At 42.8% G+C, this 18,213-nt stretch overlaps 1 protein-coding gene across 2 annotated transcripts; it reads right to left on the reverse strand.

The window, feature by feature from the left end:
- Window positions 1-286: 286 nt before the first annotated feature.
- On the reverse strand, window positions 287-13,741 carry FUNDC1 (FUN14 domain containing 1). 2 transcript variants are annotated; one of them, XM_077817617.1, is made up of 5 exons: window positions 13,528-13,741; window positions 12,051-12,207; window positions 10,215-10,290; window positions 2,866-2,994; window positions 287-950 (listed from the first exon to the last, which is right to left on the reverse strand). In XM_077817617.1, the coding sequence occupies exons 1-5, from the start codon at window positions 13,556-13,558 to the stop codon at window positions 873-875; spliced, it is 471 nt and encodes a 156-aa protein (XP_077673743.1). In that variant the 5' UTR covers window positions 13,559-13,741; the 3' UTR covers window positions 287-872. The 2 variants fall into 2 exon arrangements, with proteins under 2 accessions (XP_077673743.1, XP_077673753.1); XM_077817627.1 differs by lacking the exon at window positions 13,528-13,741 and adding an exon at window positions 13,082-13,305.
- Between the last annotated feature and the right edge of the window lie 4,472 nt (window positions 13,742-18,213).

The raw sequence follows: 18,213 nt of genomic DNA on the forward strand, positions 1-18,213 counted from the left end.
CAACACTTGAGATTTCCAACAGGTGGATTAAATGAGCTGTTCTCCCTGGATTACAAAATATAAAAATGTAATTTTAAGTGTCAAAGGTTTAAAGAGTACATATTTACATAATAAATATGTGTATTTCAATTGTAACTATCTGCAAGTTTATGAATGATATGCATTTGATGAAATAATGTGTGTACTGTTTGTACAATACAGTAATTTGTATGCAAATACCTGCGCCATATCCCTGAATGTTAAAAGATGTGGGAAGTTTATAGAATAAAGTACAAAAAGACCCCCATCAAGGTTTGATTTTCACCTTTAATATGATCATGATTCTTTGTTACTTAATACTTCTGTAAAAAGTTATTACAGGTTTATAGATTATTGCAGTGATTTCTAAGGAAGATTGTCAGCCCTCCAGCTGAAGCTACATATTGTATACATTATTAGTAATTGGCACTATTTACTACAGCATGAAGGACAATACCTTTTAAATAAAGATAAAGCAACATTTATCTGGAAAACATTCAGATTGAAAATGGAGCTTTCCTTCTTACATTACCGTAGCATAGCGATATCCCACAAATTACATTTTAAAAATGCTATTTTCTGAATGGTCACAGAATAAAAAAGTCATGATGAAAATTAACCAGTTTTGTCCAAAAAATGCTATTATGAGCACACTGCAGTTTTTCAGCAAATCTTATGCCAAGCGTCAGAAGGCAAAAGCCTAAAACATAAAAGCTTCCAGTTTGTCTGGCTAGTCCATTCTCCTTGCTCTGGAGTGATCAGTGACCCACACTGCTTTGCTTTAAGACAGTGCACTAATCACTACTACTGTTCTTTGTTGTGGTTGATGCCATCAGGAAGACAAATTCAGGTCCTTAAGATGCAAGTCCTAACAAGAAGCCTCCAACAAATCCACTGGATACTACTATATTCTGTTTGATAAATTCTGTTGACTGAAAAGGAAAATAGTTTTTAGTGATCTGTGTAAAACCATTACACCTAATGGGAACATTTAGTATTTTTATGATTAAATAAGAACAGAGGTTTTTACTATTTTTCAAAACCTGTTAGTTTAGCAGATATAGCACATGCTGGAGTCAGGTATAGTGCACGCTGACTCTGCAGACTTTAACAGCACACTTCATTCTTGACTTGTAGCATGGCTCTTATGCCAATACTGACCTTCTTCTGTGCAGAAACTCTGCACTGTACACTTCCTTTGTAAAAATGTGAGAGCTAGGGTAACACCACTAAACTCATTTCTGTTTTAACCAGACACAGGGAATTAATTATAATTAGATTAATTATAATCTCAAGGTCACTTCTTTCTGATCCACACTTTTGTAATCTTTAATGCTGTAAATCATATACCAGAGGAAAGCATCGTACTATATCAACAGATGTTTGGATATAAGTAGTAACACAATATAATCTGTGGGTTATGACAGGTATGCAAAATAAATGTGATTTACATCTTTACTATGATGTAATCGGCATTTTGTAAACCAACAACATTAGATACTTCACGCAACAGAGTAGTGTACAATTTTAAAATCAAAGTCATTTGAACACTATTTTCAATTCCTCCGGGGTCCACCCCTCAGCCTGCCAAAAGAGACTGATTAAATTACATCTGATTTAGAGAGCTGTATACCAAGTTTCAGACTGGAATTAAAATTATAAAAACAATTTGGAAATGAAGGTATAATTTTATATAGGTTATGTTGGAGATACCAACATCTTTAACTACAGAGACACCAGTGTGGGCATTGCTATGATTCTCTGCAGCATAACAAACGTCAGACTTCAAGACAAGTAGTCAGAAAAAGCCCATACATCTCCTGGCAAAAAAGACTCACTTTTTCTAATATTCTGTTGGTAAAGGGAAGTCCTCGAATGAGAAGCTATTCCTAAAACTAAACGGGCCTCAGCTATATTAGAAAAATGTTGGTAATTCCTCGAGTGCATCAATATTATGCACACCACAGACACGTTTTGGAGAGGGACACTCGCTAAACTGGTTCAAGGAACGAGGTGGACAACTTCATGCAATCTAAAGCATAATTCCCATTACTTGTACATAGGCAAACTTATTCCTCATTTTAAAGTCAATATGAAAACACTTAGGGGTTAATTACTTTTAGTACAGTACTCCACCAGCAATTAGAGATTCTCTGCGTTTATTTGGTTGAGAGTATAGCAGGGGACAGTAAAGCCTTGTAGATGGATGTTTGCACCACCAGTCCGTTATCCAGATGTGACAAGAAGCTCAAAGATTACGAACACCTAAGGATTCAATACCAGCTCCAAAATGCTTTTACTTCATTCAAAAAGGGGGAAAGGGTAATTTTTTTCAAAATCATAATTTTGAGCTGCAACACCACCACCAAAAAGCAACTTTATTTTACTCAAGTAAAGTGATAAGCAACCAATATACTGGGATGTTAATTGGCCTTACAGTAGGATGCAAATTCCCAGAACTGGCACATGGCTGTTGTACCTCTCTATTTTATGAAGACAAGCCCTGAAGCCTGATCAGCATAAGGCAAGAAGTAATTGTTATGGTCTGGCATGAGAACAAAAAAATCTCACCTGGAAGTGACCATTAATATAACAAATAGGTACTGGGCTGTCCTGCAGGACTGCTAACATTTATTAAAACATAGAACCATGTTCTGTTGATAAGATTGTGTAAGTCTTCCTGAAGAAGCGGGACTATGCTCGCACAAGTTTTCAAATGCTGCCTAGAATTTTAGTTATCAGGCATAACTATGATCAGTGGAAGGCCAGAAACCTCAATCAATGTAATCTTAACCGAAATGAAACAGCACACAGTTCAGAACAATTTATTTTTTAAAAACATCTTACCTCTTCAATGAGGGTGCTGATTTCAGGTGCTGCCCTGTTTGCACGTTTTTTTATCTGCCTTTTTGCTTTGTTTACATCTTTTTCAACTCTCTTCCAGTCAACTTGCACATACCCACTATGACTGGCAATCTAGGGCAATTAAAAAAGTATTAAGTAAGAATAATTACACTAACCAACATCCAAAGAGTCAAATCACACGATGTTTGTGTCTACCCAATTTTAAAAACTGTTTTGGGTTTTCTTTTTCTAGAGAAAGACAACCATAGAAGTTCAAGTCCTTTAATTACAGATGCTACAGATATTGTGTTTTAACATGCCAGAAATTATTTCTGTAATAAATCAAAAATATACTTTGAAAAAGAACTGGCAAGGTTCAATAGATTCTCATTTCTTTCCTTCCTTTTCTACTTTTTATTTTATACTATGCTTGAGATTAATTTACAGGTTAATTTATATAGGTCAACTTATATACTCAATATTTATTACTGCTTTACTTGCTGCAAAACAGAAACTGAAAGCACTTTTATCAAAGGACTAAAAGGCAGCTTTGTTTCATTTTAGTTTCTTTCAGCATCCCTGTTGAAATTTTAATTTAGGACAGGGCGCTCAGAGAATCTGTTATCTAAACCTCACACAGAAATAGAGAGAACTATCCTCTTGTCTTTAGTATTATAAATTGTTCAGCATAATAAGAACCTAATACTATAGGATTCTAGCCCCCTCCACATCATTAAGCCCCAAATAAATGGTATAAGTATCAGTGAATAACATGAACCACTTCTACCATAATGCCAACAAGATATTAGGCAACTAATTATGGGCAAATAGAGGAGCAGTTGCAGACAAGTTCATCCTAACTTTAAAAAACAATCCTCAAACAGCCAAAAAAAATCCCACATTTTTTACTATGAATGATTTATCCCTTTCCCCCATATTTTTGTTATTAGGCACTGCACTGTAAACACTTACGCAGCTGTGTAACTTGACACACACAAATAGTCCCATTGAAGTCGATGGGACTACTCACATGAGTAAAGTAATGTACATTTAAGTGGCTGTAGGATGAGGGTCATAGATTGCAAAATTTTTAGGGCAGAGACTGCATTTTCTTGTAAGAGTGGAGAACACCTAACACATTGTGGACAATGACTTACTACAAATAATTCCTCTTAATTGGAAAACACCACAATTAATCAAGAAAGGAAAATCAAGGCTACAAAGATCTGCAACTGTCTTTTAAACGTTGGGTAAATCAGTCTATATATCCATTAATTATATATATTATCCATAAACTTTATGGGTAAGTTTTGTTTTTAATATGAACTCAAAATCTGAGATTCATCTAGTGAGAAAGTCATACGATGGAACCCTGTTCACAATCTTAAGTATGCGGCCAGGAATAACTCCTCCATGATGTCTTGAACTTAAACACCACATTTTAATTTGAAGTCACTGGGTTCTGCTGAAGTCATTAACTCAAAAGAATCTTCTTAGCTAGATTACCTCGCTGCAGTTACTCGCATGGGCTGTGAACACCTTTGTTATGGAACACAATAAAGAAAATGCAGAAGCAGATGGAATAGGAAGAGCGGACTAATGAACCGGCTTCTCCAACAGGAAGTTTCACTCACATTAAACCAACCAACATGAGGAAGTGCTTGTTACCATTAAATAGCATTCAGTTAGTTTTACAACAGAAAATGCTTAAAGTTTACCCTGTTCCAGATTCATAAATCTGATACTTAAACAGGCAGCATTACCTACCACACATGTGTATACTTTAACAAGGTGTTTAAAGACACTAATTTTTATCATACAGGAGTTAACAAATGAACTAAAAGAAACAGAGAAGGTAAATCTTCCTTTTGAAGACTTAAACTCTAGGGATTAGATCCTCAGATAGTGCCATTAAAAAAAAAATCACTAGTTTACACACGCTAAGGATCTGACCCAAAATATTTCTACTAAAACTTGTCAGACCTAATGCATTTGCTTAAAGGCAAATTTCCAATATAAAATTCTATTTGCTTTGGCAGTTCTGTTGAATGCCCCTCTCAAACGGTGCACAAAACTGTGAAGTCGGATATTCAACACAAGAATTTGAGAAACCCTCACCTTTTTATCCCCCCTGTAGCATTTTGCCCTCTCCTAACTTCATTGAGATGTCCCAGCATGCATCATGCCGCAATATCATAGCTACCACAGAACCTCAGTGAAGTACGTAGACCAGAGTAGGCCAGCTAAATCCTAGTGTTATTTTTGCACCTTGTATGGTTTTCAAAGGTTCCATTTGTTACAGAATCATTTGAGTGAAAACATGAACCCATCAATGGTGTTTTAAATGGAATGAGTCCAAATATGGAAAAGAAATAATAAATAAATTACTACAGATAAAACTTATGATTAAATAACGGCTAACAAAAGATTGACTCAGACACAGACCTTAGTCTAACAAGAGCAAAGAGCAGTAAAAACATTTTGCCACTGAACTGAACAGATATGACTAATATACAGAAGTAAAGGGGCATGCTCCATCAACATCCTCAGATGCCCCAGGAACCTCTCAGACTCTCACTGCTAGGTGGCAACTTTGCATGATTTATTTACATTTCCATCACCACTACAGTCCCATGTAGCAATATTTTATATACAGTGATTCTCTACCTTTAGCTCTTTCCTGCAGGGCCAGGAAGAAACAGAGGTCTCCCTTCTTTGAGATCTTGGCACACATTGGGCTCAGCTAGTCCTAGTTACTCCCTTTCTATAGTTCCTTCCTATGTCCTCCTTACACCCCTCTATTAGTGGACAAATTGGCTCATCCAGCCTGATCAGCCAATTAGCTGATTGATGCCTAAGTGATCAGAGTGTTGGCTCAGTTACTAGCTCCCAGCACTCTGTCTCAAGAAACAGATCTTTCAAGTGACAAAGTGCTTTAAAAAAACCCCCAAAATAAACAAACAAAAAAACCTAACCCAAAGTCACTTTTCAGAGGGGAACCACATTTCAAGGATTTGGCATGTTTCTCCATAGTTCTCCCTACTATAAGGAACCAGTTAATCTAAAGGCTATAAAACAGGGGTGGGCAAACTACGGCCCACGGGACCGTCCTGCCGAGCCCCTGAGCTCCTGGCCAGGGAGGCTAGTCCCCAGCCTCTCACCCGCTGTCCCCGCTCCTCTGCAGCCATGCCACTGTGCGACCTGCGCAGCTTGTGCCCACCCACCTCCCAGGCTTTCAAATAAGCCTGTCCTGCCGCTCTGAGTGGCATGGTAAGGGTAAGGGGGGGGGGGCGTGGTTGGATGGGATGGAGGTGGGGGGGTGCGCGGTCAGGAGACAGGGAACAGGGGAGGTTGGATGGGAGGAGTCCGGGGGGGGGGGGGGGGACAGGCAGCATGGGGGTTGGATAGGGGATGGGGTCCGGGGGGGGGGGGCAGTTAGGGACAGGGGTCCTGGAAGGGGGCGGTCAGGGGACAAGAAGTGGGGGAGGGACGGATGCGTCAGGGGTCCCTGGGGAGCTGTCAGGGGGTGGGGGTGTGGATAGGGTGTTGGGGCAGTCAGGGGACATGGGGCAGGGGGTTTTGGATAGGGTGTGGGGTCCCGGGGGGGGGGGGCGGTTAGGGCCGTGGGGGGTCCCAGGAGGGGGCGGGAACTGGAAGGGGATGGGGCCAGGCTGTTTGGGGAGGCACAGCCTTCCCTGCTGGCCTCCATACCATTTCGCAACCCCGATGTATCCCTCAGGCCGAAAAGTTTGCCCACCCCTGCTATAAAAGGAAAGATGTTAAGTTTGATACTGTTTGTTATGAGAAATTAATTTTTTATTAGTTGCTTTTATTTTTCCAGTGCCTATATATTATAGTGGACTTGAACTGGCCTTGTATCAGGCACATTAGGAGAATTTACTCTTTCTACAAAAAATAATACACAATTAATCAAATTAAATTGTTCAAAATATCCATCTTCCATGATATTTGATGAGGATAATAAGGTCTTTACTTATAAAAGCCATGCCTATTCCTTAACGGATTCTTTTCCTTCTCTCTCCCCCACGCTACAAGACTACTTTTTAATAGGATCAGTTGTAATGTTGCTAATTGAACTAGCCTGTTTTCAGAATTTGACTTACTATCTGCTACCTGCGACAAACCACGTAATATATTTTGTTTTTCGTTTCCAACTAGATCCCTTGAAATCAATTTAATATACACTAAAAGAAAAGTTAGGTTTTTCTCAAATCTCAAAAACTAAACAAATAGGACTCTACTTGAGTACCCTACCCAAAAAACAGGACCCCTTCTTGTTCCAGTGGATTCCACTGATACCTGTAACTTCTCAACATTTTGCATTAACAAAACTTTTTTTTCAAGTTTCCTTGAAGTTTCAAGTTAATTTCTAGTCACCTGCTGAAAACCCTTGAACCTGTTCGATGAATGCATTCAGCATATATTCCTGAATTAAAGTGAATTTACACTGTGTATTTACAGAGGATTTTTAAATGAAAATACTTTAAAGACTAGAAATGTAATTAGACCACCATTCAATTTATGACTAATCTTTAATATGCAAAGTACCTAGAATTAAATGACTAAGACATTTACTTCTAGCAGAATCTGATCTGAATCAAAGATGGAGACAACTGAACCTAAATGTACAACTGAAGTATAATAGTTCTACCCTGTCCAACCCTCCCCTCATAAATTTCCTTATCAGATATTTTCCACAGGAAAGGCCAACACACACACAAAAATCAAGATATACATAAATGGATACAATAAGTCCTCACTTAACATTGTAGTTATGTTCCTGAAAAATGCGACTAAGTGAAACGATGTTAAGTGAATCCAATTTCCCCATACGAATTAATGTAAATAGGGGGATTAGGTTCCAGGGAATTTTTTTTTTTGCCAGACAAAAGGCATTATATACATTTTAAACAAGCAATTTAATACAGTAACTCCCCACTTAATGTCCTCTCACTTAACCTCCACCCTTTCGCCCAAGCCTCCACCCTTAACCCGCCTCTTCTCCACCTCCTCCCCCTTTACTCCGCAAGCAGTGTCCTCGCTCCTCCCCCCTCCTCCCAGCAGCAATCAGCTGGTTTGCGGCATTCAGGAGGCTGGGGAGGAATGGGGGAGGCTGCGCACTGCGTCCTCGCTCCTCCCCTCAGCCTCCTGAATGCTGCAAGACAGCTGATTGCCTTGGGCAGGAGGAGTAGGGGGAAGGCCCTGATCCGCGAGGTCCGCCAGCGGGTGGGAGGGCGTAGGGCAGCTAATAGGGGGGTTGCCAGCTGTGAACAAAGCAGGAGGCCAAACGACATGATAGGAGAGCACTGCACAACTTTAAATGGGCATGTTCTGTAATGGAGCAGGGACATAACACTGAAACAACGTTAGGCGAGAGGACGTTAAGTGGGGAGTTACTGTGCAGCAAACCTGTTTTCCCCATTTGTATATAGGCTCTTTAGTGATTTACAAGCTTTTTGTTTCTTTTTTTAATTCAAAATTTGTGAGACACAAATTGATAAGGCTAGCCAAGTGGTAGAATGTTGTACTGCTAAGCAGGAAAAGCCAGTTCTGAAACCCAAACCCATGCTCTTCTGGACAAATGGAATTTAAATATTGAAGTACAATGAGCACTCCTAAACCCCACAGGTTGTGCCTACACAAAGAATTGAATCATTCCCAACTGATCCAGAGGTGTACGGCACTGGTTTAAGGCAAAGAATTCAGTGTATCCATGCTAGTCAGATTGACTGTGCACCATCTCCATATTTGGGTTATTCTAAACCATTTCGGAAGCAACGCCCTTGGGATACATGTCCAAGGCACAACTCACAGCAACAGTCAGTCTTAGATATTTCAAAAGGTCATCAATAGCGAGAGACACATTTTTGGGAAAACTATCAGAACCGTTTCAGTTTGACCCATTTCAGTGTTGTCCCCACTGGTGCTAAAATGGATCAGATAGAAACATTTCTCAGACCTGCTGAAAACCCACACCATTTTTGGAACACATATAAACTAACAAGTACCTATGTGTGAGAACAACACAACACTTAACAAGGATCTAGGGAAATCAAGTAAAAAGTAAAAGTTGCTAGTGGATGGAAGTGACCTCACAGCACAACAACATTCTGGCTAATTAAGGAGCAGCACTTACAGGTCCCATACTAATAAAAAAAAGAAAAGTGGGAGAGGTTTTTCAGAAACTTCAGGGACTCTGTTAGTGAGAAGACTGTCCAGTCTTTAAAATGGTGGGTATAAATTTTGAATGAACCTACTGGTTCATTACTAGGCTCTCAGTTCACTTCCTCTGAAGTGACCTGGAGAAAATGGATTAGGCCACATGTCATTCTGAGATGGGGCGGGACAGTGACCATAATTAACCACTGGAACAGCTTTCCAAAGCATGTGGTAGATTTTCCACCACTCAAAGTCTTTAACTCAAAATTTGAGGTCTTTCTAAAATGTATGTTCTTGCTCAATCCCAAATCATTGGATATAATGCAGGAGGTCAGACTAGGTGATAAAATTATTATTTTGTCCTCAAAAACCTATTAATCTGCCCTACAGTAGAGCTGAGGAGGTGAGAACAGTTGGGCAGGGAGAAAGCTGTGGAGCCGGGAGAGGTCAGAGGAAGCTGCTGCTGAGGAAAAGGTAATATAACTAGCAACATTAGTGCTAAGGGAAAGGCTACTCTCAAAAGTGGGCCAGAGAGCTGAGCTAGCAGCAGATGAAGAAAAGGAAACAAAATGTGGAAGGAGTCTCAGATAAATGCTGGAGGAGGCAACCTGTCCACAGTTATTCTTATATTAAGAACTCCTAATGCAATTATTTGTATCAATTTTTTACGTCTTCAACATTACAATAATAATAAACTAGACACCTAGACTATGATTGTCAAAGGAGTCTAATTCACTCAGGTACCTTTGAGATTCCGTCCCCCTGTTAACAGAAAATAAAGATTGCTTACATTCCTTGATCTCTGCAGCGGTAATTTTATAATCAATTTGCTAAGTCTGGCAAGATCAACTCAAAAATAGTATTTCAATTTCTGCATTACGGTTTTCATTCTTTCAGCTCACTTGAAACTATTTTTATTTTAAAATATTTGATTATTCCTTTTTGTTATAACATTTCTGATCAATAGCTTTTAAAAACTGAATGTAAAACTAAGTAAAAATATACTGCTGCTGTGCTGGTATTTTTCTATTAAGTGCTAAGGCTAATATAAGAAATAGATATGGAACTCACCTTCCCCTTCCCAACCCAAGTATAAGCCAGTTGCTGAGTTTTTTCCATATAATTCAAATATAAAACATTCCCTAAATATTAAAATATGAAATTCTATATACCTGAAGTAGAAGAAATCCACCACCTACTGCAGTTGCTGCAAGTTTTCCAACTTTCTGGAACAAAAATCCTGCACACCTTAGAAGACCCAAAAAAACAACATTCCAATAAAGTTAAGTTTGTCTGGCCCACAGTGCCACTTTTCAGAATTTTCATATTAAACCTTACTACAATTTTGGATTGCTAAAATGACAGAGTTTCACTTTCCTATTTCTTACTCTGTAGCCTGCAATTTATGAGAAATGATAGATTTATGTAATACAAACACTTTTCGGTGACTTAGATCAAGCACAAGTCTAGATCAGAAAGGGCGTTATCAACTAATGGTTATTTGATGTTCTCTGGAAATTGAGTTGGTAGCTTCAGGCCTTGTCTACACAAAATAATTTAATTAAATTGCACCACTTTAACTGGTACAATCAGTTAAAACATTACAACCCCCTTAGTGCCAACAATTATATCAGAATAAAGGTGCCTTTATAGATATCTCTATTCTGGTAGGGAAGGAGAAATAAGCTATACTGGTTAAAGGGACTTTTGTACCAATACAACTGCATCCACAGTAGGGGCTATACCGATTTAACTATTTCAGTAAAAAAAACAAGAACACCACACACACACCCCAACAAAATAATTAAATCAGCACAACAATTGCATGTGGACAAGGTCCTAGTCTATTTTCGAGTGGAGAAAAGCTTCCTTTCTATTTAACATTCTTGTTGGCACACTCTGAGATGAGTCTACTACCTTGTCAGTTCTAGCGCTGGCCTGTGTGTGCCGGGACTGAGGTATTTTTGTAGGGCTGTTATAAACAGGTTTCACTGTCACTCCACAAACAGAACCTGTTTTATAGAAAAGATACTTCCATTTCTAGATTCCTCAATTTGGCACTTTTCATGATTTTGTTCTAAAAACTCCAAAGGCTATTGTACATTTATCTATTATTTATAAAAACTGTAGGGAGACACAGACAGGTTAAAAATCATACTGAAACTACTAATTCCCCAACTCTATTATTAAACACCTCATATTATTTAAACAATTTTAAAATAATAATGGTCTTTTCACCATTTATGCTCTTTTGTTTGTTTTTATACTGCACTCAGCTTGTACAATAGAGATTCATTTCACTTTCATTTAGCCCATTTTACTTTCAGGTTCTCGTGTATTTGCATTTTAAACATAATAGCATTGTTTAAATCCAAAAATATCTGTTTTCATTAACTTAAAAAGTGTTGTCATATAATATTAATGTTTTAACATTAGAACTTAAGTTAATACTTTGTACTTATGGTTGTAAACTTTTTTTTAAAACAGAATACTAAGATAAAATGTCTTTTTTAGCTGAGGTGATATAACACAACTTCACATTTCACTATCTGTAAAAACTGCATAGAAGTTGTTCAATTTCAAGTGGCTTTTGTTTTAAACAAAAAAACATCTTCACCTAAAAAAAAAATGTATTTGGGGCCCTTGACTAAGTCTGCCCCACATTTCTTCTGACCTGTTTTACATGCAAGTCTTATTCACAGTAACAAAACAAACAGGCCTCATGTCTGTATTATAACAAATAAAATATGCTACTCATTAGTAACACTAGCATTATATACAGTAATTTCCCATTTGTTTGTTAAAGAAATGATCTTAAGAGTTCTGTCACTTCTTCAAAGCTCTTTTGCAATAACTGGCAAGTTCTTTCCTTATCTCTTGAATTTACAGTTATTAATTAGGAAACCATGGAAGCTCAAACAGTTTATCACTTCGAATGATACAGAACAGTCAAGAATTTAAGAACAGTCAAATGCATGGCGCAATAATCAAAAGTGATCCTCTCTCACCAACCAGTCACTCCGCCCATTACAATCTGAGTGGCTACAGAATACTTTTCTACAATTGGTCCAGAATTTCGGCCAAACACACGATTCCACCAATGGTGACGCCTTGCATAGTCTGTTAAATCCAATACTTCATACGAATCATCATCACTGTCGTGCTCTTTAAAAAAATAAAAATAAAAAATAACATAGGTGATTCTCCTTTTAGTGAGTGTTCAAAGCAAGTTATAAAAGCATTAGTTCTGAGCTTCTCAACTGTAAGTAGTTCAGTACAAAAGTCTCAGCCATCTTTTTAAAATTTTGAGGTAAATACAGGTCAACAGGCTGGGAAATTAAGAAGATACACACATAAAACTATGGTATTATCACATTACTATCAGTTGCAATCAATACTTAATGGTCTTGACTACTTAAAATGGAGGGCAAGTGACTCAAACAACAGAAACAGCAGCCCCAACAAGCTAGCACTGAACTTTCCTGTTACCAGGTCACTAGTAGTAAGTAGCTGCAACTACAAACTGTCCACTTGTTTATTACAGAGGGGACAGAAACATCAAATAAGGATTATTTGTCTTAGGCCTGGTCTACACAGTTTTTGTACTAGTATTATGATGGTTAGGGGTGTGATCATTTTTAACCCAAATAGTTATAGTTTTACACCCCCTGCTGTGGATACAACTGTACCTGTATAAATGTACATAGTTTACTTCCCTTCTTGTTCAGGAACATCTACACCAATATAAAGCACCTTTACATCGGTATAACTGTGTCCACACTAGAGAGAACTGTATCAGCTAAAAGTTGTACCACAGTTGTGTTTACACAAGCCTAAAGGGAAAGGAAGCAAGCTATGGAAATTATTTCACCCTCGCCCCAACACTGCAAAGTACCTTGTAAATTTAACCTCTTGTCTTTAATGGCTTTGAATAAGGCCCTAAATGGCAAGTCTATTCATTCCTCTCCTTTCTTGGATTTCCGGGGGCATTTGTTGAATACTTGACATTTCAGTGGCACACTTTATCTGAAGATCTGACCTTGCATTAAACACCGTCATGCCCTGCAGCCCTGATCCTCCCAAGCAGCCGGGCTGCAGGGGACCTAAGGGCTGCTCCCATCCCACAGACGAGGAAGCGACGGGGGCCGCACACTGAGCCCCAGGGACTTCGCGAGCGACTCCGCTGTCGCAGTAAGGACGGAACCCAGGAGTCCCGGCCCCGAGCCCCGCGCGGCAGCTTCCACCCCAGGGACAGCCACTTCCCGGCAGGACGCGGCGGCGGCAGCGCATCCCCCGAGCCGGGCGCTTCCTCCCAACCCGCCCCCGCCCTGCAGCCACCAGGGGCCGCCCCCGCCAAGCCCCTCCCCGGCCGGGGCACGGGGGCGCTCGGGGCAGAGAAGTTCCCACTAGGGGGCCCGGCTGAGGCGGGAACGAGTCTCCCCGCGAGGGGACCAGGCCGGGCCGCGCCCCGGGAGACTCACTCACCCGAGGCGGAGCGAGGCCTCCGAGCCGCCATGTTAGCGACTGTTTACTGGGGGCTAGGGGGGGCTGGAGCGGAGCGGGGCCGCTCTGCGCCGCCAGACGCCGCGCTCTATGCTCCCGCCGCTCCGCTCGGCTGAGCGCGAGGCCAACGCAGACCGCTCCACGAATAGCGGCGCCGGGCCTCGCCTCGCCGCCGGCCGGAGGGGTGCGGGGTGACGTCACCGCCACCTTTGCCCCGGGGGGTTGTGGGGATTGTAGTTCTGCTGGCTGGTCCTGTGCGCCGCTGCGGCGGTGAGGGGAGTTCCCGGCTGTGGGCGCCTTGCGAGCCCCGCCCTGCGCGGGGGCCGACAGCGCTGCGCCCAGTTACGAGCCCTCTCGCGCCCTTCCCCCCCCAGCAGGGATGCCAACAGCTGCGGGGGGTCCCTCCCAGCCGCCATGTCCCCGCGCGGCCAGCCCCAGGCACTCACAAGCGCTGGGGGCGGGCCCGGCCCCCCCTCCCGAGCCATGTCACGCGCCGCGGCACGCTCGGGCTGCCTCGGGTGCGCTCGCGGGCCTTTGCTCCCTCGGGGCAGCCGGTCCCACAGGGAGGCGGCAGGGCGAGGTGCCAACTTTCTAACCCCGCGAAACCGAACAGCCCTCTCCCGCCCCTTTCCGGGGGCCCCGACCCCGCTCACGACATTCCCCCGCCCTCCCTCGCTTTCACCGGGGTGGGGCTGGGGATAAAGGGTTCAGGGGGCAGAAGGGGGCTGGGGCAGGGGGCAAGGGCTCTAAGTGGGGGTGTGGGCTCTGGGGTGGGGCCGGAAATGAGGGGTTCAGGGTGCGGGAGGGGGATCAGGGCTGGGGGTTGGGACGTGAGCTTATCTCGGGTGGCTCCCTGTCAGCAGTGCAGCGGGGAGTGGGGGCTAAGGCAGGCTCCATGCCTGTCCTGGCACCACGCTGAGCCCTGGAAACGGCCAGTTGCAAGTCCAGGTCCTAGGCCGGGGCAGTGGGGGGGCAGGAAGCTCCGTGTGCTGTTTTGGCCGCAGGCACTTCCCACTCCCCCCACGCCCCATTGGCTGGAAGGGCAGAGCCGATGCTTGAGGTGGGGGCAGCGCGTGGAGCCCTGTGGACCCCCTGCCGTGGAGTCGGACCTGCTGGCCGCTTCCACGGCGCAGCGCGTTGCCAGAACAGGTAGCGACTACCCTGCCTTAGCCCAGCAGCACCACTGACCGGACTTTTAACGGCCTTTTGACCAGCACCTGGTCACCCTAGGCAGGGTGGTTCTGGGTGGGTCACGGGCTCACAGCAGAGGGGGGGCCCTGGTGGTGGAGAATCAGCCGGCACCAAGTTGGGATTTGCAGGGCTAGGTGGAGGGTGCCTGCCTAGGTGATCAGGCGGGCAGCCCCCTGGGTAGGGCAAGAAGGAGGAGGTAGCGGAGGAGAAAGAGGGTGGGCCTATGATTTTGGCCTCTCCCCTGAACGAAATTGGACACTAGGTGAGTAATCTAAAAAAAAAGACAAAATGCAGTTGATGGATCAAGGTAGTAAATAGTTTGGGACCCGCTGATCTAAGGTGACCGTGATCACGCTTTTAAGCTTTACACCGTACAATTTTTTTTCTTTTATTAAGATGAAATTGCCTCATCACCAGAGCCCAGGATAAAATTTCCAAAGTTGGATTCTGGCAGCAACAAGGCCCAATCAAACTCCCCAGCATTGCCAACTCTCCCAGTTTTTTCCACAGGTGACAGGATTTTGGCTGGGGCAAAGATGCCAGAAGTTCCAGCACAGTCTTTAGCAAGTTTGAGCCCTGCCTGGGTGAAAACCCATCTGCTTGGCTGGTTGTCCAGTCTGCCAGCCTCCTGGGGCAGAGCAAGCAATCAGAGCTGCTGCAGGCAGAGTGCTCTGCCTCCCCTCTGTAAGGCCAAGCAAGCCATTCTCACTGGAGAGGAGGGAGCAGAAAGATTACAGTAGGTGAGGGTAGCTCTGCTCCCTCCCCTCGCATGAGCAATGAGACAACTCTTCTGCTGCACCCAGCCTGGGAAGGGGCAGAGGAGGGTGAACAGCCCCTGGAGGTCCACCCCAGCCTGGGAAAAAGGGATCCTGCTGCAGCCCTCAAACCTGGGAGTTAGGAATGGAGAAACAGAGGTGAGGCTGAATTGAAGGGGTGGGTGTTGGTGGTGTTGGCCTGATGGGGTGTGGGAGATGGGCTGAACTGACATGGGGCCGGGTGGGGGGAAGCTCCTGTGGCAGGGGCCAAAATCACTTTCCCCAATACATTTGTGAGCATGGGGAACACTAAATCGTACCCTTACTTGCACAATGGGGATGGGCAGGGGAAATTCAAAACTCAAAAGACAGACCAAAATATCTTTTGATAAAAACCTCATGGTTTTGGGGGGTGGCAGCATTTTTTAGCATCTGACTTAACGATTTTTAATCTTTTGAGGTTGGCAATACTTATGGATAGTACCATGCCCAGTTGTCTGGGCTCCCGTGGCATAGAGGCCCATAGCCCTTGAGTGGAGACAATGAATTTGCTGGTGACTGCCTTTATGATACAGTGCAATGGCTCACCATGGTCCATGCAAGAGGTAGAGACGCAGACACAATCTTAGCAGCTCCAGAAGCAAAACAATTGTGTTAGTTGCTGTTTTGATAAATAACCCTAGGAAGACAAAAATCAAACTTTTCATCTGTTTCTGGTGTTACTAGATTTGGAGGATTCATGCTGGAGGCAGTGTGGCCCAGGGGATAAAGTTGGAACTAAGAGCAGGAGCCCTGGTTTTAATCATGTCTCTGAGACTGATTCACTATATGACCTTGGGCTAATCACTTAACAGTAGGGCTGTCAATCGCAGTTAACTCATGCAATTAACTCAAAAAAATTAATCGCGATTAACCACAGTTTTAATCACACTGTTAAACAAGAAAATACCAATAGAAATGTATTAAATATTTTGGATGTTTTTCTACATTTTCATATATATCTTGTATTCTGTGTTGTAATTAAAATCAAAGTGTATATTTTATTACAAATATTTGCACTGTAAAAATGATAAAAAGAAGAAATAGTATAGTTCATTTCACCTCATACAAGCACTGTAGTGCAATCTCTTTGTCCTGAAAGTGCAACTTACAAATGTAGAGGGTTTTTTTGTTACATAACTGCACTCAAAACAATATAACACTTCAGAGGCTACAAGTCCACTCAGTCCTACTTCTTGTTCAGCCAATCGCTCAGACAAACAAGTTTGTTTCCATGTATAGGAGATAATGCTGCCCTCTTCTTATTTATAATGGCACCAGAAAGTGAGAACAGGCATTTGCGTGGCACTTTTGTAGCCAGCATTGCAAGGTATTTAAGTTCCAGATATGCTAAACATTCGTATGCCCCTTCGTGCTTTGGCCACCATTCCAGAGGACATGCTGATGATGCTCGTTAAAAAAAATAATGCGCTAATTAAATTTGTGACTGAACTCCTTGGGGGAGAATTGTACGTCCCCTGCTCTGTTTTACCCACATTCTGCCATATATTTCATGTTATGGCAGTCGGCAGTCTTGGATGATGACCCAGCACGTGTTGTTCGTTTTAAGAACACTTTCACTGCAGATTTGACAAAATGCAAAGAAGGTACCAATGTGAGATTTGTAAAGATAGCTACAGAACTCGACCCAAGATTTAAGAATCTGAAGTGCCTTCCAAAACCTGAGAGGGATGAGGAAGGGCTCATGCTTTCAGAAGTCTTAAAAGAGCAACACTCTGATGTGGAAACTACAAAACCTGAACCACTAAAAAAGAAAATCAACCTTTTGCTGATGGCATCTGACTCAGATAATGAAAATGAATATGCATCGGTCCACGCTGCTTTGGATGGTTTTCAAGCAGAAACCGTCATCAACATGGATGTATGTACCTTGGAATGGTGTTGGGGGGTGCAGTGAGAGTAGTGCAGCCCACAAGTCACATGCATCCCGTCAGGCCACAAGACAGTTTGTTTACATTGACCGTCCGCAGGCACACACTGCTTCCCGCAGCTCCCATTGGCCAGGAACGGCGAACTGCAGCCACTGGGAGCTGCGGGAGGCTGTGCCTGCGGATGGTCAATATAAACAAATCGTCTTGTGGCCCGCCAGCGGATTACCCTGACGGGCTGCATGCAGCTTGCAGGCCACAGGTTGCCCACCACTGAGTCAGACCAGGGAGATGAGAGAGATGCAGTTAGCCTGAGAACCATGACAACTACATTTATCTGTCTTTGTAAAGTTCTTTGAGAACTACAGATGAAAAGTGCCTGTAACGTGGCCTTTGCTTGTCCTCGCACAAATCAGAGACCTCCTCCAAGTGCAATCACCAGTGCTTTTTTTTTTTTTTTTTAACAGTGTCAGCTCTCACCACCTTCTATTTACAGACAGTTGTAAACCAAAAATCTGGGGGACAGCTAGCTTCTCCAGCCAGCAGGAATGGTTAGGATGCCTCTTAATTGGAGCTGGGCTAACAGGGGCCTGGCTCAGGACCTCCTGGCCAGCACCTTGTTACAGTGCCTTATAAGGTCTAAGAATCATTATGGATCAGAGAGTGACAAATTAATACTGTTTATAATGGGCAACATAACGTCGTTGATTGCCATACATAGCATAGACATTGCATTCTTGTATACTTACACTACCGTTGCAAAATTCACTGCAGCAATTCTTTAAACATTCAGA

The sequence above is a fragment of the Eretmochelys imbricata genome, chromosome 1 (genome assembly GCF_965152235.1).
Source record: "Eretmochelys imbricata isolate rEreImb1 chromosome 1, rEreImb1.hap1, whole genome shotgun sequence".
In the NCBI taxonomy this organism is placed as follows: domain Eukaryota; kingdom Metazoa; phylum Chordata; order Testudines; family Cheloniidae; genus Eretmochelys; species Eretmochelys imbricata.